This window comes from Barbus barbus (genome assembly GCF_936440315.1).
Source record: "Barbus barbus genome assembly, chromosome: 28".
NCBI lineage: Eukaryota > Metazoa > Chordata > Actinopteri > Cypriniformes > Cyprinidae > Barbus > Barbus barbus.
The window spans coordinates 25,263,422-25,290,298 of NC_136756.1; the positions used below are offsets into that span (position 1 = coordinate 25,263,422).

Sequence of the window (26,877 nt, forward strand, 5' to 3'; positions counted from 1 at the left end):
GACTCGATCCTAATGATCTGAGTGGTCTGTTTGGTTTATATTCAGTGAGCATATCAGCAATGTATTTAGGTCCTAGGCCATTGAGTGACTTATAAACGAGTAAAAGTACTTTAAAATCAATCCTAAATGTAACTGGAAGCCAGTGTAAGGACCTGAGGACTGGTGTGATATGCTCAGATTTTCTGGTTCTAGTCAGAATCCTGGCAGCAGCGTTCTGGATGAGCTGCAGTTGTCTAATGGTCTTCTTGGGAAGGCCGGTGAGGAGACCATTACAGTAATCCACCCTGCTGGTGATAAAGGCATGAACAAGTTTCTCCAAGTCTTGACTGGAAACAAAACATCTCATTCTTGCAATATTTTTGAGATGATAGTATGCTGATTTAGTTATTGCTTTGACATGACTACTGAAACTAAGGTCTGTCTCCAGAATCACCCCAAGATTTCTGACTTGATTTTTAGTTGTTTGACCCCTAGAGTCAAGGTATGCATTCACCTTGAGAACTTCATCTTTATTTCCAAATGCAATGACTTCAGTTTTCTCCTTGTTTAACTGAAGAAAGTTCTGGCACATCCAACTGTTAATTTCATCAATGCATTGGCAGAGGGAGTCAATGGGGCTGTAGTCATTTGGAGATAAGGCTAGGTAAATCTGGGTATCATCAGCATAGCTGTGATAGGCAATTTGGTTCTTCCTCATTATCTGACTTAGTGGGAGCATATACAGATTAAACAAGAGCGGTGCAAGAATTGAGCCTTGTGGGACTCCACATGTCATGGCCGTCCACTTAGACTTATGTTCTCCTATACTCACATAATAACCTCTCCCTTCTAAGTATGATCTGAACCATTTGAGTGCCATCCCAGAAAGCCCGACCCAGTTTTCCAGTCTCTCTAAAAGTATGTTATGATCTACAGTGTCAAACGCAGCACTAAGATCTAGTAGTACCAGCACTGATATTTTGCCAGAATCAGAATTGACGCGAATATCATTTATTATCTTAACGAGTGCTGTCTCTGTGCTGTGATGTGCTCGGAAACCAGATTGAAAATTGTCCAGGTATCCATTTGACTTTAAGTAGTTGTTCAGCTGATTATAAACTACCTTTTCAATTATCTTACCTATGAAAGGAAGATTTGATATGGGTCTATAGTTGCTCAACATGGTGTTATCAAGATTGCGCTTTTTCAGAAGGGGCTTAACAACTGCAGTTTTAAGGGAGTTTGGAAAAGTCCCAGAGAGAAGTGAGGCGTTCACCACTTCTAAGAGATCAGCTTCTAAACAGTTAAGCACATTTTTGAAAAAGGATGTGGGAAGTGTGTCAAGATAGCAGGTTGAAGATTTAAGGTGCTGTACTATTTCTTCCAAAATTTTGTTATCAATTTCTTTAAAAACACACATAGTCACTTCTTTTTGAAATTGCGGTCGAATCTGTGTGACCTCTGCATAACTTGAGGATGTGCCAATCTCCTTTCTGATATTATTGATCTTCTCAGAAAAGAAGGAAGCAAACTCATTGCATTTGCTGTCGGAGAGCATTTCACTGGGAATCTGACTTGGGGGGTTTGTCAGTCTCTCAACAGTCGCAAAAAGAGTGCGGGTGTTGTTTAAGTTACTGTTTATAAGGTTTGAAAAGAAAGTCTGTCTAGCTGTGGCTAGTTCCACATTGAAAGCATGAAGGCTGTCTTTATAGATGCTATAGTGGATTTCGAGTTTCGAGTAAAGAGAAAGTCAGATGTGCCAGTACACAGCTGCCTGTCTGATGCATCTCTAGTCTTCTGGGCGACGCTCACGTGATCAGAGCAAAGCAACCGAACGCTTCAATACTTCAGGAGAAAGTGTTTTTAGTACCAAGTTCCAAAGCCCCTCCATGGATTTACTGCAGATGATACAACGGTAATACTTTGCACACTACTGTGTGATAAAGGTAATACCAGATTTTTTTTTAAAGCAACCTTGGTAGTACCACGGTATACAGTATGAAAATGTACTTCACCACAGTTTTCCCCACCCATTATATGGATTGAAATCCTAATGTCCGATTAACAACCACATCTCCCCCTTACCCCCCCCCCCCCCCCCCCCAAAAAAAAAACCTTCAATAGGACTTAAGCTATCAACAAAATCGTATGTTTATATTCATTAAAACAGATCATGTCAATGCAGTCGTGCCGAAAAATATATTTGAAATGCATCATCAGAAATATATAATAAAATAAATGAATTTTGAAATGTATCTGCATAATATTTTAAGTAATTTGAGTTTAAAAAAATAATAATAATAAATTTAAAAAAGAAACATTTACTACTAATAATAATAATAATAGGATTATATATTCTTTGAAATGTAATGTCCTGGTCCAAAACATCAGGGTTCAAAACCAACAGTCACCCACAGCAAGAAAATGTTGGCTTTGGTGTATAAATAAAAGCTGGCCATTAACTTTATTAGGAACTCAAATATATGCAAAGGCGGCAAAAAGTCCAATGACATAGGGACAAAAACTAGTTTCAAAGCCAGGAAGAAATATTTATGGCCAGTAACATTTCACAATTTATTTGCAATTAGTCGGTTTGGCAAAATGTTCATATGCAGTGTGTTGCTGTACTTTTTCTGCCAATATTTGCAGAAAAAAGGAAGGTCAAATGAACTGTGAAGCTCATTTGTTATAAATATACTGAGATAGAAAGTCAATACAACAATGACAGCGAGGTTACAACAGGACAACATACTCACAGACAACCAATCTGGAAAAACGTACAGTTTGGCTCCAGATATCAACAAATAACGGCTACATTGTTTCACCAGAGAGCTTGAGACAGGAAGGAGATGTGGATACATTGTGGATGTCAGAGTCTGAAAAACAGGTTTTTGACTATCATGTGATCGGACAGATTAGACTCCGGCTGAGATGACTGCAGCAGAGAGAGGCGTCAAACATGCCTGAGAAAGTGAGAAATGATCGTTCTGCTCTGAAACCTAATCTTTTCATAGGGAGGACAACAGAAATTAAAGCTATTTATAGGCACTGGGTTTATTTAGCTCCTTCTGTGGCCACAACATCAATAAACCATCAGGGAATAAGTCAGATCAGCAGAAAACGAATGGAGACTCACCCAAGGGGTCATTATTTTTGGATTTGTGTGCATTAAATAGTAACTTACTATAAAAGCTTTCGGGCCAGATTCTGTCTCCTGTTTCTGATCTCTGCTCGCGGTCCACCTATTGAGACATTTGACAGAGCACAAATTAGGATCCATCTGCCGTTTCACATTCTTTACTTTTTTTATCAAAGCTTTGAAGCTAAACAAACAGAACTAATCATAGGCTTGACTTCCAGCAGACCTCCATAAATGGAAAGCCGACGCTAATGCTGCCAGTGTGCTAAAAGGCCTCGTCCGCAAGATATATATGTGGCATCCACAAGTTAAACGGACCACCCGCTCGCAAATATCGTCAGTGTACAAAACAGAGCGTACAAAGCTGTGGTTTTTTCCTTTACAGAAAAAAGGCTTCAGGAACTGGAGAAAAGTGCTCTTCGATAAAACCAGGATTTTATCATGCAATCTACAAACATCAAGTCTGTGATTTAAAACTACTCGGTTATGAGATATGGAAATATGGAGAAAGTGAAAAACTTTCATACTACTTTTTTACTACTCTACTACTCTGTGGCATACGTTTAGTGTTATTTTAGCATCATTAACATTAACATAATATTTTACATTTTTGCATTTTCATTTGAAATTTAAAGTTTTATCATTTTGTTGATTGTGTCTATATAACTTTTATTCGTTTTTATTTCATTTTTATTTTTTGTTATTTTAGTAGGCCTACATCAGTTAGAAAAACAATGAGAAATGTTACCTTGGTAAGTTTTTCCTTTTTATAATTTGAGTTAATGTTCTTTTAATTTCAAGTGATAAAAATGCTTTTTAATGGCTTTAGATTTAGTTAACTGTAATAAACCTGCATACTATCAGGCATCACGGTAGTGTTCCTAACATAAACAGTGTTTCATCCGACACCCCGGCTGGATCCAAAATCACAGAAACTATATAGTAGGTGAAAACAGTACATGACAAAATATTATGTCCCCAGATGACCTACTGCTTCCGGTGAGATTCTGAAGTGCATAAGATAGATATACTTTACTATCCCATGAGGCCACGGGAGAGGATTTGTGTCAGTGAATCATGCAACAGACGCTGGTAGGTCACGTGATATTGGCAACAAAACGATTGTAGGACGTACGGATTATATTTACACTGCAAACATTCATACTTTATAGTATATGCTTTTTTTTTTTAAACCAGTTGCGAAGTAATTAGTTATCCAAAATAAGTACATACTCAAGAAAATACGTGATTTTGGACTCAGCCCCCATTTAAGCCAAGGCAACATGACATCCCAAAATGCAACAGGCTCAGCAAAGAAAACTCTAAGACAATATGGTGGAGAAGATGTAAAGTATTGACAATAAAGAGATTTATTTTTCATTCAGTAGTAAAAAGCATTGATAAAACTAAAAATTAAATGATGATCATGATCATTTATTCAACTATACGTGTGCTATTGTGCCTTCAGATTAGCAACATCCTTGAGAAACTGACATTTCTTTGGAATTAAATGCGCCAATGAAATATCGACAGTAAGACTGGGAACAAGTACAGTATTTGGAAAGTAAATAGGGTCCATTCTGATTTCATGTTGACTAAAGACAGATGAAGTATTGAACAATTCTTCCAAAATTTAGCAAAGCCAGCCAAGCTGAAAAGACTCCAAATCCTGCCGTTTCAGTTTAATAGATGAAAATTCATTCCCTATTCCATCATCAGACCATCAGACCTCCATCCATCTGTAATATAAGAATGGACATAAATTTAATTGAGTGAAAAAGTGTCCTTTTATTGAAGATTTGGCCAGAGAAATGCTGAACTAAAAGGAGCTTGAACTCTTAGAAAGGGACAAAAGCCAAAGTAACCAAGCATTTGAGGAAATTTTGTGAAAAGAATATTACTATTTCTAATATTTGCATACATACATGCATACATACATATATAAATATAGAACAGTCAAAAGAACAGCATTCATTCAAGTCTTTACTATCACTTGATCAATTTAACACATCCATGCTGAATAAAAGTAATTTCTTTCAAAAAAGAGAGGAAAATAATTTTACTGACCTCAAACTTTTGAACAGTGGTGTATATTGTTACAAAATTTTAAATAAATGCTATTCATTGATATGAATGATACAAGATAATATAAGATCAATTTATTTATATTGTTCATTTTATTTGAAAAAAAAATAATAATAATAATTTACAACAACATGATTTTACATATAGTTACTACAAATAAAAACAGATGTGCTAAAAACCTAACCCCTCTGCCATTGGTCATACAAACAGATAGTCCAACCGCCCTACTATTACTTTACATATTAACTATAGAAAACATTGCTTAGAGTTCAACAACACACTGAAATCGCACATTTGAACAGTGGCTTCACACAAACTCATCAAATGCAAAGCTGCCTCTTGGCTTTTAGCATTACCTCATCAAGTACGCGCAATATTTTGTAATTGACTTATTAATGGGAAGTACATAAAAATTGCAAGAGAATGGATTGGGAAATACTGTTCCTCCTTCAGCCCCTGATAGTTGATTGTTTACACCACCTGCCCAATAAAAAGCTGCACAAACCCAAGATCAGCTAGTTACAGCATCTGTATGATCTATATGCTCTACTTGAGTCTAATCTCATTGCTTCAGTTTATGAGCCAAGAGCACAAACAGGAGAACAGTATCAAAGTGTCATATCCAAAGTTTCATTTCTGGAAATCTGTTTCCAGTTCTGACCATCTGGTATGCAAAGAGAAGACCAGAAGTACAGGTCAAGAGGAACATGTTTATAATTAAATAAAATTTACAAGACCTTAATTTAGACAGAACAGACTGGGATGTGATTACACAGTAATTTATTCCACATTTACCTTTAAATTTACATAGTTTGTGGAGTACATACAAACTAAATATGTTTCAACCCGAATTCCGGAAATGTTGGGACATTTTTTAAATTTCAATAAAATGAAAAATAAAAGACTTTCAAATTAAATGAGCCAATATTTTATTCACAATAGAACATAAATGTTTAAATGGAGAAATTTTACACTTTTATCCACTAAATGAGCTAATTTCAAATTTGATGCCTGCTACAGGTCTCAAAAAAAGTTGGCATGGGGGGCAACAAAGGGCTGAAGAAGCAAGAAATTTTGAAAAGATTCAGATGGGAGAACATCTAGCAACTAATTAAATTTAATTGACATCAGGTCTGTAACATGATTAGCTATAAAAGGGATGTCTTAGAGAGGCAGAGTCTCTGAGAAGTAAAGATGGGCAGAGGCTCTCCAATCTGTGAAAGAGTGTGTAAAAAGATTGTGGAATACTACAATACTTTGATTATGGAAACAACGTCAAATTGCAAAGGCTTTGCAAATCTCATCATCTACAGTGCATAACATTATCAAAAGATTCAGAGAAACTGGAGAAATCTCCGAGCATAAAGGACAAGGCCGAAGACCTTTGTTGGATGCCCGTGGTCTTCGGGCCCTCAGACAACACTGCATCACTCATCGGCATGATTCTGTCATTGACATAACTAAATGGGCCCAGGAATACTTCCAGAAACCACTGTCGGTAAACAAAATCTGCTGTGCCATCTGCAGATGCCAACTAAAGCTCTATCATGCAAAAAGGAAGCCATATGTGAACATGGTCCAGAAGTGCCATAGTGTCCTGTGGGCCAAGGCTCATTTAAAATGGACTGTTTCAAAGTGCAAAAGTGTTCTATTGTCAGACGAGTCCAAATTTGACATTCATGTTGGAAATCACGGACGCCGCATCCTCCGGGAAAAAGAGGAGGGAGACCTTCCAGCGTGTTATCAGCGTTCAGTTCAAAAGCCAGCCTCTCTGATGGTATGGGGGTGCATAAGTGCATACGGTGTGGGCAGCTTGCATGTTGAAGGCACTATGAATGCTGAAAGGTATATAAAGGTTTTAGAGCAACATATGCTCCCCTCCAGACGAAGTCTATTTCAGGGAAGGCCTTGTGTTTTTCAGCAGGACAATGCAAAACCACATACTGCAGCAATTACAACAACATGGCTTCGTAATGGAAGAGTCCGTGTGCTGAACTAGCCTGCCTGCAGTTCAGATCTTTCACCTATAGAGAACATTTGGCACATCATTAAACGAAAAATACGTCAAAGACAACCACGAACTCTTCAGCAGCTGGAAACCTATATCAGGCAAGAATGGGACTAAATTCCAACACCAAAACTCCGGAAACTCATAACCTCGATGCCCAGACGTCTTCAAACCGTTTTGAAAAGAAGATGAGATGCTACACCATAGTAAACATGACCCCGTCCCAACTATTTTGAGACCTGTAGCAGGCATCGAATTTGAAATGAGCTCATTTTATGCATAAAATTGTAAAATTTCTCAGTTTAAACATTTGTTATGTTATCTATGTTCTATTGTGAATAGAATATTGTCTCATGTGATTTGAGTTTTCATTTTATTCAAATTTTAAAAACGTCCCAACAATTTGGGTTGTAACACAAAGCTCTCAGTCTATTCTCATTTATGGAAAACACATAAAAAAATATGTCACAGCCTATGTTCATCAATGCTTATTCAGGAACTTGATTATTACTTGAAAAGAATCATATAGCTACACACAGAAGTCTTAAAGGTACAGTAGCACAAAAAAGCTGTTTCACACTGCAGTGTGTGTGTTATGTGCAAAACAGCAATGCAACTCACATTGTTTTCCATGGTTGTACAAATTGAACTGATTCAATTAATCCAATTATATGCACATGCCTTAAAGTCTTGTTTACACAAAACTATTGAAAAAAACACTTTTCATTTAACACACGGATCATTTGTGACAACTTGCCCCAGTAGTAAAGTTGGGAATAATAGGAATAGGAATAGGAATTTACCATTATAAAACACTGAAAATGTAATAAGATTTTAAAAGGTAAAAATATAAACTGCCAAAAAAATATAAAAAAACAGAATTTAACTATTAAATGTTAGGTTTAAGCGGTTTTGTTCAAAAGCTTTAAAGCTTTGAAATGATGCATATCCCAACACTGGTAATTGGAATGTAGATGAGTTTGTTTCTTTGTAAGAACTAATTTGGAGAAATTTAGCATTATATCACTTGCTCAGCAATGGAATTAAATCTGCAATGAATGGGTGCCATCAGAATGAGACCCAAACAGCTTATGAAAACATCACAATAATCCACAAGCAGAGCCGGCCCAAGGCATAAGCGAACTAAGCGGCTGCTTAGGGCCCCGTGGCCACCAGAGGGCCCCCAAGAGTAGTCTACATTAAAAATGACCGTTTATTTTATCTTATATTCGTGATATATGTCAATGGACAGTGGTAATTATACAAAAGTTAAATAATTAAATATTCTATGCATATCATTTGATTATTTCCATAGCGACGTGTCATGCTGGCACAATAATGAGCATTTGATAATATGCGCCGGACGCTGCCGTGTGGATCTGTCGGATTAACATCACGTAAATTCACCCATTTCAAATACATGAAAGTAAGTGGTCAGTCAGCTGGGAGAAAAACAGAGTAAACTTTATGGTAAATGTGTAGCCTATTTGATAGGAATAAACCATGTCGTCCATTAATTGAAAGGATTATTATTGCCGCTTTCCATAGAAATCATCGTGTAGCCTATAGCCCATAACAAACTAAAATTTTTTTTTTTTTTTTACTTAACTGAAGTGTATTTAAATGTCTGAAACCTAAAATAAATTGTATTTAGTTGAAAACACTGAACAGTTATGAAATATGAAAAGCACAGAGCGTGCCTTTTTATTTTTGTGGCACAAATCAGAGGTGCGGTTCTCAAAACCATTGTTAGCTAACTACGGTCGTTATTTCCACTGAACTCTATTTGTAACGACAGAACTTGCGACCATAGTTGCTTTTGGGAAATGCACCCCTGGTCAGATCAGTAAAAAATTGCCATAACTTTCCTGGGTATATATTTTTGTAATAAAAATAAGCTTCTCCTCAGCCTACATTTTGCGTCTTTGCTATTATATTCCAATATCATTATGCCTCAATTAGCTAGATATAAATTAAGAGTTGTTGTTTTATATAGATGCTCACTGTTGTGTTTAATATTTATTATAAAAAAAGTATGACTTCGATTAATATTTATGTTGTTAAAATAACATTCTGTTCTGTAAATGCATTGTCTGCTGGTTTATTTAGCTCCTTTTCAGCACATTAAGTATGCCACTTAATACTTTAACCCCCGGTTTCTTGTTTCACAGACAAGGTTTAAGACTAGTCCTTGACTAAAATGTAAATCTGAGCTATTTCAGATGAAAGAAACTTGCACTGACTGATCTTAAAACATGTCAGTGCTTTTGTTTTGTCTTATGATGAACACCTGTAATGCTTTATTTCTAAGGCATGTTTATAAAAATCACTTAAATGTCCTAATTGAACTATGGCTTAATCCTGGCTTAGTCTAAGCCCTGTCTGTGAAACCGAGCCTAAGACTTTGAATGTTAAAGTGAAAATTAACACCTGACAACTGTTGCAACTGTTGTTCAAAACCACAGAAAGGTAAAAACATGCAGGCAGACAATGGTATGATGTAAGCAACACAGCTACAACAAACAAAACTGATAATGGGTGTGTTAGATTTATAGTGTGTGAATAATCAAGCTTTGACAATAAACAGTCATATTGGCGGCACCGAGGGGCCCCTAAATAAAATTCTGCTTAGGGCCCCATAAAGGCTTGGGCCGGCCCTGTCCACAAGTAATCTACAAGCTGTGTGTATGTAATAAACAAATCCATAATTAACACTTTTTAACTTCAAACCCAAATCCTGGATGGCTTGAGGGAGAGTAAGATTTAGCAAATGTTCATTTTTGGGTGAACTATTCCCTTTAGGTTTAGAGACAGTAAATAAAAAGAAAATTATACCTGGGGAAAAATGCTTAAATTGGTACAAAAATGTACAATACCGCTGTTGTCAGACATAGAAAGCTACAATGGGACCTAAAGAGAGCATATAAGCCAAAATGAAAAAGGCTGTTGTGTCTGTGCATGGATCTGTCAGGTTTCTTCCAGCTCACACGTTGCTTATGTGCAGACAGTCAAGCATATGCATCAACACTTTAAATTAAAGCTGCAATGGCTGGGCAGGATCACAGGAACATAGTCCAGCCCAGTCAGTCATAGAAGAGCTCAAAATAAGAAAGGTTACGGCTGCCATTCGTCATGATTACTGTCAGATAGAGCTGAGGCTGTAAATGAAAGTCTTTTCCAATCATGCAGAAAGGTGATAATGGTCTCTGGGATGGCAGGAACTTAATTTGACTCCACATTGGAAGCTGTAGAAACGTCTAATTAAAAATCTGTGGACTGCACACATGCGACCAGAGCTCAATGTGCCCGTTAGACTCAGCTCTTAAGTATTATTAGCGTGTTAGACCTCTGAAAATGAACAGTTTAAACTCAGATAATCCATGTTCCTATGCAAAGAATGAAAAAAAACATGATGTCTGCTCTTTCTGGAACACAATGAGGGCTCTTGGGATAAAATGATAAAGTGCAACTCGTTTTAAAGCTGATGAAGTGAACATGTAGAAGCACTTTGTCTCTTTTCTAATACCCTGTAGCTCATGAGTCCTAAATATAGCAAATATATAAATGTCTCAAGGTATATTTAATTCATAACACATTGTTACATAATCAGGTCAACACTAATAACTTTGTCCCCGAAATGATGGGTGTTGGTGTTATGATTTAAAAGAGACCTGGTTGTCACACTTTTTACTCTCAGTGTGCGTGGGGTCATTTTCTTTGCTACAAAAAGTTATTTCAGTTTATTTTTACAGTTCATCTGATACACAGATTTTTTTTCTTCACTCAATGGGGTTGTCATTAGACTGTTGTAAAGTTTTCAGCAAAATTGAACAAAATAATTATAAAACAAAACTGTAAAAATGACATGATCAGTAAGTTTTCATCGTGTTTCCATTCATTCAACTAATAAAATCAATTCAATCATTACAATTTCTTTAAGTTAAACTAAATTTAACAAGATTTTTTTTTTTCAGTCTGATGTAATTTAAGTTGAAATGCAAAAATTTAGGGCAGCAGTTGAACTTGAGTTTTTAAGTTAAAGGTGTTTTTTTCTTCAGTGAAAGCAATTAAACAGCAAACTTAAAAACAATGAAACAGCAAAAATGTTCAATATACTAAAATATAAAAATCTTTTGGTCAGCAGAAATGTAACAATTCAAATTACAACACATAAAAAATAAAAGTGTACTTGCCCAATCATTCTTTATAAAATAAATATTTTCAGTCAAAACCTTCCTGAGAAGGCCCATGTGACAACTAGCCCTGTACTGTACAAAACAAACAAAAACTATGTTTGTTTTTTTTGGCTACTTAAACAATTATACTGTTTTCTACCATTACATGTTATTTAAATGCCCAAACGTACATTAAAAACCATATTAAAGTCAATGTAAAAGTGCCTCTCTTATAGGTGACATTGAGCTCGGAGTTTTCCCTTCAGAACCAGGCATGTTTAGTGGGCTATAAATCAAAGCACAATGAACAATGAACAGTTCTCTAGATGATTAAAGTGATTAACTATCAGAGAGAAAATGAATGACTGTGTATATAAGCACTAAATAGTTAATAATGAGAGAAAAATAGGAACAGAAACGGGAGGGGCAGATGAACATTGGGCTTGCTAATAGACCAGACTAGACTGGACTTCATAAACATAAATTGCTGTAAAATAAAATTAAAATTACAAAATACTGTATTGAATAGAATAGAATAGAATAGAATAGAATAGAATAGAATAGAATAGAATAGAATAGAATAGAATATTACCAGACAACCAGGGTCTTAAAATGTCTTCCAAAATGTAATTTTTTTGGTCCTAAAAAATTGGCCCACCTTAAAGTGATATTTTTTTCCAATCCAGCTCTTGACCTAAAATGAATTTGACATCCCCCTATAAAAAGGACAATCCCCCTGGAGTAACCTGGGGTTAAGTGCCTTCCTCAAGGGCACAATGGTTATAATTCATGGGACGCTTCTTGCTTCCAGGAAATGAACAACTTTAAACATGAAACGTATAGGATTTTTATTGTTAAAACGTTAAAGGGATAGACAGTTCACACAAAAATGAAAATTCTGTCATCATTTACCCTCGTGTCACTGTAGTCTTTGAGGTGAACTATACTTTTAAGAGTTTAAAATCGTTAGTTTGTATTTAATTTCAGATTCAGAATGGAGTGATTCACGATGCGTGACAAAAACAATTTTCTACAGACAAAACACTCGAACCTCATGGTTGGGAAACTGTCACACCACATTTTCAAACCTGAGCATACAGGGTCGAAGCAGATACACACCTTCACATGGCACACATGCAGCTCTCAGTGCATAAATGGATTTGTACTTTCAGGGTCCCACAGGTTTGCGTGCGGCACGGTGCAAGGATGAATGATTCCCTTCCAGCACATTTGAGCGCAAGAGCTTACCTTCATGCAGATATGCTCAGTGATTCAAAGACATGACCTGGGGAACACTCACAGTTTGAAGATCTACAGAATCCTCACCTCACCAACAAATCATAAAAAACTACATTTATAAACATCTACATTCTAATTAGCATATTTTACATATGAACTATACGGCTCTCAATGTCCTGAGACATTGCAGAACATAAGCATATAGTAAGGAACACGTCCTGTTTTTTTTTTCTAAATTGGTCATATATTTATTTTTTTATCATATACATTTTTTAAATAATAATAAAAAACAAAACTATTATTTAATAATTAATATAAAAAATTTGTTATACTTCTGTTGTATTATTACTATTGCTAATCATCATCATCCTCATCATAGCAGCAATAATAATAATAATAATAATGTTTTTAATACAGTTTGATTTTATTATTGTTATTAGATCAGATATTGTTATTAATTTTTCAATTAAAATTAAATTTAGATCAGAACAAGTTATTTTTGCAGCTTAGTTTCAATAAATACTCTAAATAAATAATATAGGTTTTCTGAAAGTTACTGTATTTCTACTGTAAAATATTTCATAGTACATCACATTTTTTAAATAAAAATTAAACTAACAATAGAACTAATATTTATTTAAGAAATAACTTAAGTAATAATTAATTTTGTTATTCTTTTTCTTATTATAAAATATTAATATTATTAATAAATTTGTTTTTAACAGTAGTAGTGCTAGTAGTTTATTTCTAAATTTAAATTTAAATAAAACCAAATCAGAACGAGTGATATTTTTCAGCTTGGTTTAAATAAATGCTCTTTTTAGACGAAAGCAAAGAGGAATTTTTGATTGCTGAAAGCTGTTTCCACTGAACCATATTTCAAAGTACATCAAACTCTTTTATCATCTCAAAATAATTAAGGTAAATTTGATTATTCACGATATGACCCCTTTTAGTGAAAGTTTGCCATTAGTAATACATATCTGTCAGCACAATGACACATTAAGTCCTGCTTGGAAGGCACGTAGCTCATTAAGAACCAAACATGACAACAGACTCTATGATGCACATGCAAAGTGCTATCAAAGGAACAGCATTCGGCACTAGCTGCTTCCACAGTGCCTGCACTTCAGTCTAGTGCCGCAGTCTTCCCTTTCTCTCAAGCTCCTGTGGGAAAGGTGTGGACCTCGGCGAGAGGCACAAGCAAGAGAGGAAATGATGTCAGCTTTGTCATTTTTCTCCACAAAGGCGGTAAATGGGTCAGGCTCATGCACACAGAAGGACCACAGCCAGGGGCCACCTAACTGAGCTGCTACGATTATTTTTGGATAGGAGGGAGGTGTAAGTTGGCCAAATCATGTCAGGAGCGCTGGAGAATGGGAGGGTGTGTTTTTGCAACGGCACCATGGAGATGAATTGTGCACAGAGCTATCGTTACTTGTGAACACTTTAAGCAATTTGATTAAGCTATGCCTCTCAGTATGACAGTTTGAATGGTTTATATACTCGTGATGATTAATCTGGGTCACTGTAACCATAACCAACCTTCACGTTCATAAATGTGTCTGATGAGAATAACATGCGTTGGGAAAAAAATATAATCATCTTGTAAAATCAAAGAGCTGGATTTCCTGACTATGAGTTAACCTTCTGAATGATGTGTTAGCTATAAATCTATGACTTAGAAAGTTCTCCATCATCATTGTCCTTCATAAGACATGTGAAAGGCAATGGGAACCTCTATTTAAGCTTTCATTCAATCCCAGTATTGCGACACAAAGCTAGTTCTGATGGAAGTGCCTCATGGCTCTGTCCTGGGCCCGCTATTATTATCACTGTCAAATGGATATAAAATATCTCCCTCTTCCTGACCACTGACCCTTATCCTATGATTTACTAAACTACAAGGATAATACATGCTCAGCACTTTACCACCAAGGATATTTGCATTTGTGTCATCACCTCTGCTGTCTCCGCACAATAAATACGATATTTACACGTGACCTTTTGACATTTCATTTTCTGTTCTCATGTATGTGATAACCTGCAACCTCATAGACAATGTAAAATCAGACCTCTAAATTTCATTGAATCATTATTCCTTATGCTGCAAAGTTGTTTATCATTTTAAACATCTGAATGAAATGACGAATAATCACCATGGGATACTGCTGAGAGGCTTTTTCACTCTAATCCATCATACGGCACCATATGACTCTCTAGACCTCAACAAATCCCTTTATCTGCAGCCAATCCAGGTGTGATCTCTTTTCCTTGTAAGATTATGAATTGCCTGTTATTGTCTGGACTCTGCGAGCTGTCAGGAAGCCAGCATGAGTGTGAACTACAGCGTTCAATACAAGTCCTTTAAGCTTTGTTCAGACAAGCAAAAAAAAACAAATCATCTTTGGAGTGTCTAACTCAAAATCTGATTGGTCTGAAGAGAGAGATAAATAAATATAAATAAATAAATAACAATATAAATAAATAATTGAAAAGTCGTCGTAATTACATTCATCATCATTGTCATAAAAATCTGACTTTGAGTTTTTGTATTAAATCTGATTAGTTTTAAGATAAGAAAATAGCCTAATTACTAAATATTAATGAAAAATATAAATAATAACAAAAATAAAATGTATATATATATATATATATATATATATATATATATATATATATATATATGTATATATATATATGTATATGTATGTATATATATATATATATGTATATATATATATATATATATATATATATGTATATATATATATGTATATATATATATATATGTATATATATATGTATATATATATATATGTGTATATATATATATATATATATATATATGTGTATATATATATATATATATATATATATGATATTATAAAATAAAAAAATACATTAACTACAATGATTTTAATTGACTGCAAATGACAGTGCAGTTCTAAAGATCAGATTTGATGACTAAATTGGATTGGCATTATGAAAAAAGCCTTAAGAGTCTATGAATCACAGACAAACAGCATAAAATGGCGTAAGAAATTGCAAAAAATATGTCAAGATGGGTGGCTAGAAAACAGATGGACTTGGTGACTTACTCAATTGTGCATTTGTTAGCTTTTGCAAATGTACAAACTGTTATATTTACAGCCATGCAGCCAAACAATTTTATCCAGAAACCACACACATCACACAAAGACTGTGCCATTAAAAGTTGACAGTATCTATCCTTGATCACTTCTTCAGCAGTACCTGGAAGTGTGGTAGAATTGGCAGAACATTTGAGACACTGCTTGTGCTTTTAAGAGCGATCTCTACAAGTCAGACAGCCTGAGACACCTGACAGGCACACCATAATTACAGATGGAAAGACCACAGACAGCTGATGATATTGGTTTTATTCCAGATCAGAGGAGTTCAAATTCATTTGCAGGGAGGAAGTTGGTTTGCTTTGATTAAGTGGCAGAATAAATTTACTTAAACATCCATCAGTATGTGACATCACACTAAATTATAAAACACACAATGTGCCAGCTGTCAATGAAAAGGTCAACAGACTTATCTCTGGAGGAATTAAGTTAAAGGTAGAGATCAGCCAAAAATGAAAATTCTGTCATCATTTACTCATCCTCACATCGATTTTTCTGCAAACACAAAAGCGGATGTTAAACAAAATACCGAAAGTAAATGCAGAAGAATACTGTCAAAAAAGCAACACTACATTCCAAGCCGTCTCAAGCCATATTTGTGAGGAAGGAACCCAAATGTCATCATTTGCTTCAAATCTTTCCTTCTGCTGAACTTCTCAAATCTCATTTGCATTTCTGCATATTCAATGCACAACATGTGAAAATCAGTGCAGCCTGGCATCATTGACATCAAATCTGATATGACACATCTGGATTTTCCACATTAATTAAATATTCAGATCTTTAAATATAAACAGAAGTGAATGAGATTAAAGAAAAATCATGCAGTTTTGGAACAACATGAGGGTGAAAACTAATTAATTACAGTCTCCCTGTAGTCAATAATTTTATCCCTTAAAAATCATCTTTGACAATCAAAATGTCATATTTAAATGTTTTTTCCAATGAAAATAATTTCTTCATGTCTTAAAATGGCTTGAACATAATTCTATTAGTCCCCTCCTCCACTCAATCGTACCAGTTTATGCTACGTTCCATTTACCTCAGAAGTCGGATGGAGCTGGGAGTGACATTACAACCAAGTGGACCATGCTCCACTAAAGAATTCAGAAAACTAAGATGGACGCGCCCATTGTTAGCAATACCAGTAGATTAAAAAAAAAAAAACATGAAAAACGGTATTTTGCACAGATAATGCCATAGAGTTTATTGAATCACAGACAAACGTAAGTGCTAATTAACAATATAATACTACTGTTTACTCTTCTGTTGATGCACTGAGCAGCCATATTTGATTCTAAAGTTGGAGCATTTGAGATCCTCCAAGATTCCAAATCAGAACTCTGACTTGGGAGGGTGTTCCAGTTAAAAGTTCCTACTGGGAACTCGGAATTTCCAACTTCTGAGTACAAATGGAACGCAGCATTAGACCTGCTCCACTTTCACTCAGTTAGCAGAAGTAGGCGCTGTAGTAAACACTACACAATGGTAGTGGCAATTGCAGATTAATGGTTATCGCTGTGTCATTCGTTTCAGTTTTGAGAATGAATCCCTGAGTGAATGTATTCAAATTCTGAATGGATTATAGCCTAGAAAGCGTACAAAGAGCTCTCTCCTTATAACCACTGAAAAGCTGTCACTCGTCTTAGTTCATCACAGCCTCATTCTGTTATAATCAGTGAAGCTCTACTCTGCACAATGATTCTGTTATTTACATCGCATCTAAAACTTGTTAATTATAACGAGAGGATGCGAGAGTGCAGAACTCAACACTTGAGCAAAACTCCAGCAGTCTCACTGGTGAGTGGATTCTGACTAACTTAAACCCCTCTGATTGGCTGTTGTTCAAAAATCAACAGACATGTCTGTGATCAACGCTGCAAAAACACGCCAGATATGAACATCCCTGTTCTATATGTTGATGTGATTGGTTACAAACAGAAAACAAAGGCAACTTCAAACTGCACTAATGACTACATACTGTTTTTTTATTATTATTATTATGCTGCTGTTAAGCAGTTCTGGGAGTTTTAGTGTGTTGCTGTGTGGTATCTAAGGTGTTCTGGATGGTTGCTAGGGTATGGTATGTTCACACTCATAAAAGCATCTGACCCATTATGTGAAAATGAGTAGAAATCAGAAATCCTTCATTGAACTGCACCATATCCACACCTGAATTCAATCTGTTCTCAGCCGGCATTATCTCTTATGCCTCAGTCAAATCCCCCAGCCAATCACAGCCGACCTTTACATGCTAAAAAAAAAGAAAAAAAAAGCATGTGGTTCCCGCTGCCTCCAGCACGAGATGAATTATGTGAACTGAACCAAGACCAGAACCACATTACATCACTAATACATAATTCTGACAGGTCATCAGTCTGAGGAGTAAAAAATAAATAATAAAATAAGAGGCCCAATCCCATCACGCAGCCTGACAGCTTCAATGAAATGATAAGTTGAGTGGTTTTTGTCACAGACATTAGCGCTTAGCACGGCTGCTGTGAGGTCTCTTGGGTCTTGCATTGTTCAAGGACGACACTTTTCCCACGAGACACTTATATAAGCCAAAAGCAGATGGTGAGTGTGGACTCTAGAGAGGGACGCTGACGCTCTGGGACAACAAGTTTTGCCCTCTTGTAAAGGGACAGATTAATGTTACAACCCAAATGGAAAAATTTTGAATAGCCCATCACATCTGTTATTGATAAAAATGATAAAGCAAGCAAAGAACAGTTAACAAAAATGTCCCATATGCAAACTAACCATGGTTTTACAACAAATAAAACCAAAAAAAACATGGTTACTGTAATTAAACCATGGTAACCACAAATTAACCATGATTTTGCTCCACTAACCATAGTTTAACCATGGTATTTGTAGTAAAACTTTGGTTAAACTAATAGTAATTAATACGCCAAAAACATAGTTACTACACTTTTACTACAATAAAACAATGGTTAATTTTTGTAAGGGATACCGTGGTTGTACCATGGTAATGTGTAGGATTGAAACTCATTTAAGAACTAGTTAATCTGTAAATATTTATTTGGATTACACAGATTTTATTTCCTATAATTTATAAAAATAAAACATGCAATCTTCCCAAATATGCTCTTTGAAAGCTATAAGAAAGCAAATATAAATGTTTAAACTTTAAATGTACTATATATTCTGTGCAAAAATTGGAATGGTTTAGAGTCAGCGCTGCAGTGCAGTTCACTGTGCACATGTTAGGACATAAGAGCTGCTCGCCCACAGGGACCCAGGTTTAAGTTTGACCTGGGTCACGTCCCAATCCCACTCACCTTCTCTCACCCTATTTTCCTATTTTGTCTACACTCCACTTTCCTTAAAATGAAAGGCAAATAGGCTGAAAGGCCAAAAATAAATATTATATATAGCTACTATTCTCAATATAAGCAAGCCAATTAATTAATGAATTAAAATAACGCAGAATTGGAATGACAAGAAAATGATCTATCCATCCATCTCTCTGCCTACATATCTTCAATCTATCCATCAATCCATCCATCATCTAATCTATAAACATTCAATTTTCAACTGTTTTTAATAAAATAAAATAAAAACTTAAGGCCAGCATTCAATTAATTTGTCTTAACTCTTAATTAAAAACAACGGTCACAGTATATTGATTTCTTTGAATTTCAATTCATTCCAATTCCCAAATTTGTCTCAAATTCAAATTGCAATTGTGCATTCTGTTTGCCAACTCAATTTCTGCACAACTTCTGCACATTTTTAACTCAAAGCAGTCAAGGTAACTCCTTCTGCCAAGATCACCTCGTTTACGAGCAGCTTCTGTAATGTCTTACACTGGGCTACTGTATCCTGCCTTCTCCCAGGTTGTATTAAATAATAACTTAGAAGGTGCATTAAACATTTAACACAGTATCCAAATGGAACGAAGCAGACATCTTAATTCAGCAGCTCCTGCTCCAAACGCTGCCCTGTCAAGGTCAAAGGAGAGGAAGCGTAAAGTTGGATATTAAGTCATGGTAATGTGAATTCCACTCGGCTGCCGCCACAGACCGACCAATCGAATCTTGCACTCACTGAGTCTCTAAAGAGTCTTTGCTTGCTCCTTTGATCTACGCAAATGCATTTCTTTCTGCACAGTAAGGCTAAAGCAGAGCATTTATCCGGCTCTCTCCAGAGGGAACATGGCCAGTCAACCCAACCCAAAATAAAACACTAAAGCATCAGGTGATCTCTGTACTGCATCTTCAGGAACACCCACAAATATATTAATTTATTCAATTCAGACATTCATTAACATGCACGCTGAAGCATGCAACCTGATGGAGTTATTTGCCTTTTCTTTGCCTGGGATTTCCAAACCACAGAAGTGCGTAATTATATTTGGAAAATATGATTATAGGGTTTATAATGCCATATTTCTTGTAGCTCTGTTTTTCATGCATATTAACATATAAATGCAAACAGAAAGTACTGAATTTGAAAACTGAACATTACTTTTGCTGTTCCAACATGACTTCCAGATTTGATTTTCTTTGGAGACTATAGAACGGTCACATAGCCGGGTCTATGTAAAAGTAATTAGTGTGAGGTTGAAATGTCACTGATTAGGTTTTAAGTTGCTGGATGGCATCACAGACTTATTCTCCAGACACAAACTTGCTTTACATCATTATTCGCTTCAAATCTTTCCTTCCGCTGTTGCTCGCAAATCTCATTTGCATTTCCGCATATTCAAACATGCCGGCCAGAGCGATTTGACAAAAATCATAAGTTTTAGAACAACATGAGAGTGAAAAGTTGTTTTCTTAATTTGAAAAAGGAAATGCAATTGAAATGGAAATAAATCACTTTTCCGAAGAAAAAAATTGTCTAATTAGGCATACTAGAAACGTCCAGGCAGACAAAGCCTGCCTGTCTTTTTACAAACAAAGTGAGTGCCTAAAACACTTGCCTAAACATAAACTCTTTACCTGTATTATCATTCGCCTGGAGAAAAATTTTAAAATTCAATCATAACACCACACCATTCTTCAACAAACCACACAATTTAAACCATCACACATGTGACACAGGTTAAATAATTTGTTAAAATCAGCTCTAACTATGAGCAATAGCAACAGTGATTATTACTACTAACAATAAGCACATTATAGATGGCTTCAAAATGTAATAGTCTGCATCACTGCATACGTATATACAGATAGACTGAAACCATAATACTGTTAGATCAAACATCTGAACCTCTAACATTAATGAGAACCATCTGTTTGGGAGCTGCTCTTCATGAAGTGGGCAAATCTAATAATATAATACAGATTATACATTTAGGTGGAAGAGATCATATTATACACATAGCTCAATATGTACACAATTTTATATAAAATATGTAGACTTAATAGCAATAACTCTGCTCAGATATGGCTATCACCGTCTTACCAAAGATGAATGTATAAAGTGTGCATGTCATTTGATGAAAAACTGCTGAAAACCTGATAGCATGTAATATATACTGTATGTGTGTGTGCAATGATCATGTAAACAGGATGATGTATTGCTTGAGAGTGTTAATACGCAGCACCTGACATTTGCACGATAATCTCAGATATTATGAGTAATATGGTGCTATTCTCTACATTTGCTTAATGCAAGGGAAAATTGTCATTAACACTAATGTGAATCTGATATCTGAGCCTGTCCACTATTGTTAGACCATCATCATTCGCCCACTGCCTGAGAGCAACAGAAATGTAGTTGCACCAAATTCACAATAATGCTGCGCATAAAAATATCCAATATATACTGGCTGCAACTAAAAATAATATATGAAACAATATGCAGAATGCAGCAATATACATTACAAATATGAGTTTGGGCCTTGACTTTCAAGTCACTATGATACAAAGTGCAACCGTGACTAACAACTTTTTTTAGCAGCTTCGGTTTTCAGATGGATTTTTTCAATACATTTTCTCCATAGGCATTCTGAAAAACTCTTTAATAAAGAATAAAAAGTTATGAATCAATCCGAAGGTGTGACTCATAACATTACAAACTTTGATTTAAACCCAGGATTTGAAATTAAGAAAATAAAGAACCACAAATTACATAATTTTGATATTTCATTATTAGTCACTGGCTGGAATTGTATATAGCAAAATAGATTTTTATTGTTTTATATGATGCATAGATAGAACATAGGTCATAAATTAGAAGTCTTCGCCTGGAATTCAGCAATTGCATTTAATTTTTTTAAATGAATTTTTTTCCAATTTTTACATTCAAGTTACACTGACTGATGGCTTCAATAGAAGTGGATTGTATGAATTTATAACCTAATTAATTATTTTATTTCCAGAACCTGATCACTGAGCTCTAACCTGATTGGCTCAACCAGTGGCATTAGTGTTCAGGGAAATCTGTTTGAAAACAAATCAAATGAACAGATATTGCTGCCAGTTATGAATAGCACTTGAAATGGAAGGTCAAATCGAGCACAATGCATTGTGGGATTTGTTATTTCACAGTGTGCTATGGTTATATACCATGCTTTTTGCCAAACATATTAGCTCATTCAGGAGTTCCATGCATACAGAAAACTAGCACACTTTGTGCAGTATGCTTACTACATACTGAAAGAAATAGTAGTGTTGTATGATAATTACATGACATTAGAAACACAGCCTACATGTGCTATAATCTGTATCACAATACTGTGCAACATCTGAATTATTTTCATTGCATCTGTGTGGGTGTTTTCTACCCAACAACAACATGGAAAAAAGAAACCATATTGAGATATTTTGCAAAACTGCCAAATGTTTCAGGAATAAAATGACTACGCTTCATCTATCCTCCTCATCCTCTGCTCTGGAGCACAGTGACACAGCGTTCCACTCTTCATCTATCACTCTGAGGGATTAAACTGTATCATTGAACAAGAGAAAACTGGACTCTGTCATTTCTGCTTCCCTAAAGCCTGACAGCAAACCGATGGCCAGAGATGTGGATGAAGACTATTGTGCAGAAACAGCGCGTCACTCATTCACAGCTCAGTTTGAGCAAATGACTCACTACAGAGAACTATAAGAGAGGTTTCAGGGCATAACTGGGGGAATCAAAGGCACATATACTGGCTTTGTAGCCTACGGTGATTAAAGTTTCTCAAACCTTGTAAATTTGCATTTTTTTAACATATAGGCGGGTGTCTTTTTTCTTACCTAAATGGAAGAAAGAAGAAAAAAAACTCATAAAAGATTAAAATAAAATTATATATAAATTATATACATATATATACATGTGTGTGTACCTGTATTTATATTCCGGTGGGGACTTAAATCTGAATACACACAGACTCACTATATATATATATATATATATATATAATTTTGCTTAAAAATATATAATAATAATATTGCTTTTGTTGATTCAAGACATCTTAATTAACAAAATATTGCAATACTAAACCTGAATGCTGGTAAGCAAATCAGTGTTCAATATGATCAATCTTTAAAAAATAAATAAATAAATAAAAGCTATAGCTTACACAATAGCTAGAATTTTAAGTCAAAACCCTGTCCATATTTCAAACTCATTCTTCATTGCAAGAGTTTCATTTGAACTTCTATATAAGAACACTGTCAGCATCATAAATGAGCAATGAAGCTGTAAGTGGTTTGGATCACATGGGAATTTTCTAGAAAGTTCTTAAATGGACCTCATCTACTCCTTCCTTAGTTTTTAAATGCTACCATGGAACCAGTTTCACTGCAGTCCAAACAAATGCCAGTCGACAGTCTTAGAAAACCTTTCCGCATATAGAAAACCAATCTGTCGCATATTCAAAACATCGCAAGCTGCAGATAAAAAGGGAATGGACTTACCCAAGTGTTGTCATGGTGACTATGGTGTACCAGAAGGAGGCTGGGATGCTGGTGAAGTTGGTTCCCTTGGTGCCTTTCTCGGCGTAGAACATGACAGTGGCAAATATGATGATGGCCATGGTGAGGGAAAACAGGAGGAAGCCCAACTCGGAAGCGCAGCTCTTGAGGGTATAACCCAGGATCCGCAGGCCCTGAGAATGACGCGAGAACTTGAAGATCCGGAAGACACGGAACACCCTCAACGTGACGAACGCGCCGCTCACGTCCTCGTTCTCAGGCATGACCAGGCCGATGTAGTAGGGCATTATGGCGACGACGTCGATGACACTCATGACCGAGCGCATGAACTTGCAGCGGCTGGGAGCAGCAAAAAGCCTCATGAGGTACTCGAACGTGAAGATGAGGACGCAGGCCGTGTCCATGCAGAAAAACGCCAGCGAGTACTTCTCGCCACACGGCAAATCTTTCTTGCTGCCTTTGAGGGGTCGGCAGGGGACGGTTTCCACCACGTTCGCTATGACCGAGACGGCGATGAAGAAACCCGTGACGTAGTAGAAAACGAGAGCCATGGTGCTCGTGTGGGGGTTTTCAAAGGCGCGCCACAAGCGTTCCCGAGATGTGCTGTTCGGCGGAAGTGGAGTATCAGTCCCCATCTCGGCCTCCGTGTCCTCGGCCAAACGTTCCTGGTTCTCTTTCTTGCGATCCCTGTACTCTTCCATGCAGCAGTCGCCGATAATATCCGGCACGATGCCGTAAAAGGCCAGCTCCTCGTCGAAGGCCTGAATGCACTCCTGCCTCGGGTAGTGAAGCTTGCCGGTTCGGTAGAAGTTCAAAATGTGGCGAAACATCTCCGGGTCCCTGTCGAAGAAATACTCCTGAGTGTCCTCGTTGTAGAAAAATTCCTTTTCCGAGCTGCCCAGCAGAGTGTCGGGATAGCGGTCCAGTGTGTTCTTCCATGTCTGGAAGCGGAGCCCGCTAACGTTTACGAATAGGATCTCGTCGTTGCGACTCTTTTTGTCCACTGGCGGTTTGGGCATGGTTTTCTTGGCCAGAGGAAGCCAGCCGACGGCCGCTGCCCTGGCAAACGGTAGCCATGTTGCCACTCCGGCAGCCATGTTTAATTTGGTGTCTAAGCGTTGTTAATGAATCAAAAAGGCCAATGGGGAGAACGCCAGTCAGTCCTGAGATGCTTTTCTGAACCTTTTTGGACCAGAAAGAGTCTTTCCAAACTAATCATCCGAGCTGAGGATCTCAGACTAGTTCCTCGCTGTGTCTGTACATTTAATAAGCTAGGAAGGAATCTTGTGAGGTAAATGGAAGTAGGCAAATGTTTTCATTATCTGCTACAAAAAATTTGGGAGCTGTAAGAGTGTCAAAGCCATTTGAATCTCAGGATCTCCATATATCAAAAAACAATTCTAAAATTACCCATTAAAATTAATCAGCTGAAGTCTTCTGTTTGCAGACTGTGGCTGTTCAAAGAATCAGTTTAGCCATTTAAAGGGTTAACCCTCTTGGCCATTTCTTGCAGGCTCTGCCGGAGAATACTGATTTGTTGCTGCGCTGTGCCGTTTCAAATTTTTATTAGTCTGTGATGAGGCTTTCTGAAGTTAGCAAGAAGACTATTTCTCCTCTACTGCGTCCATTCTTTCATTTGAAGGCGTTCTCCTTCCTTTTTATGCTATTTCAAGACTCTTGCCTTTAATTTTTCTTTTCTTTCTTCGAGCTTCAAGTGGCTACTCAATCTCACAAGAAGCTGAGAAGATTTTCAAACGGAGATCTCAGAACCGCAGCCACCTGGACTCCAAGTATGGCCGTTCCTTCATGCACCTGTCATGAAACAACACAACAAATCAGATGACGTCTCAAAGCAACACGGGACAGCTACTTTCACCAGCCTGTTTTACACCAGAGACTGTTAAAATAAACAAGCTTCACAGTCTGTTTATAAGAGCTCTTGCACGCTACTTTGTGCTACACAGAAAACATGTGCCATTACATTTTACATATATAAAATAGGATGCACAGAAATACATTCATAAATTGATTATATATATATATATATATATACAGTATATATACACAGTATATATATATATATATATATATATATATATATATATATATATATATATACTGCTTTATAAATAATTTAATTACTTTGCATAGAGAACTATCATTTTCCAATGCATATGCAAATTCTACTATTTTGCACAAGTAAATGTTCAGATTCACAACAATCAATATGCACCATATAAAGTCAATCAATAACGTGTTTCCCCACTTCTAAGCTAATGCAACTTCCTGTTGCATCTAAATGTCTCAGTATGAAGAACCTCCCTAATCCAGAATCAGATTTTACAACAAACACAAACTTTTTAGGGTATCATCCCTTAAGGGTCCTGTCGGAGGACAGGTGACCCAGCCCAGTCCCAACATAATGCATACAACACGCTCCCACAATCAAAAATCAATAATGCATTACTCTACACCTCCTGCACCATGCGCAAGAACATGCACGTAGAAGACGAACAGTAAATTCTGGGTTTATTTTAGTACTAATGCAGCTCTAGAGCAACACACATTAACCAACTTATTCTTTCTTTTTCCGTCACACGAGAGTGTAAACACAAATGTAGGTGCTTCTAAATTTCCTTAAATGCACATCCCTAAAGTGACTCCCAAAATCCATGAGAGTTGTAAATAAAACGACATAAAAAAGTCAAGCAAGTTGCCAGCAGTAACGATAAGTAATGATTTATCTTTAAAGACTTGTTACCTTCGAGACAGGCGAGAGGAGGAAGAGTTCGGAAAGGACGGAAAGCTGCTGAAAGAAAGAAAAAGGAAAGAAAGAGCAATCTCTCTGCAGCAGTCCTGGCATCTCGCATGCAGCTAGTGAAGGAGCGACCGTAACGCCTAGTCCTCCTTGCCTCTCTCTCCTCTCCTCCGCTGCTCTGTTGCATTCGTGCGCTGCCTCTCTCTCTCTTTTACTCTCATTTGCTTGCTCAACCTCCCCACCCTCTTTCTCTCTCTCACTCTCTACACTTATACACATCCATTTAAAGCTTAATATCTCTTGCAAATGCATCCTGCCCTACAATGGGTCATAGAGAACGAGGCAATAGCTCAGATTTCACACAACCTGACAATACTAGATCACACAATCTTCTTGTGCCGTTTGTTGCAGCTTACTGCATTCAGACACATAGCATCCTCTCCT

At 36.4% G+C, this 26,877-nt stretch overlaps 1 protein-coding gene across 1 annotated transcript in view; it reads right to left on the reverse strand.

The window, feature by feature from the left end:
• The window catches only part of LOC306847792 (A-type voltage-gated potassium channel KCND1-like), a gene marked incomplete at both ends in the record, with an annotated part of 68,563 nt that extends 43,791 nt beyond the window's left edge, over positions 1-24,772 (reverse strand). The window contains one exon of the mRNA XM_079381946.1: positions 23,658-24,772. Within this exon, the coding sequence (XP_079238072.1) occupies positions 23,658-24,772 (1,115 nt within the window). The remainder of the gene's footprint in view (positions 1-23,657) is intronic.
• Positions 24,773-26,877: the final 2,105 nt, after the last annotated feature.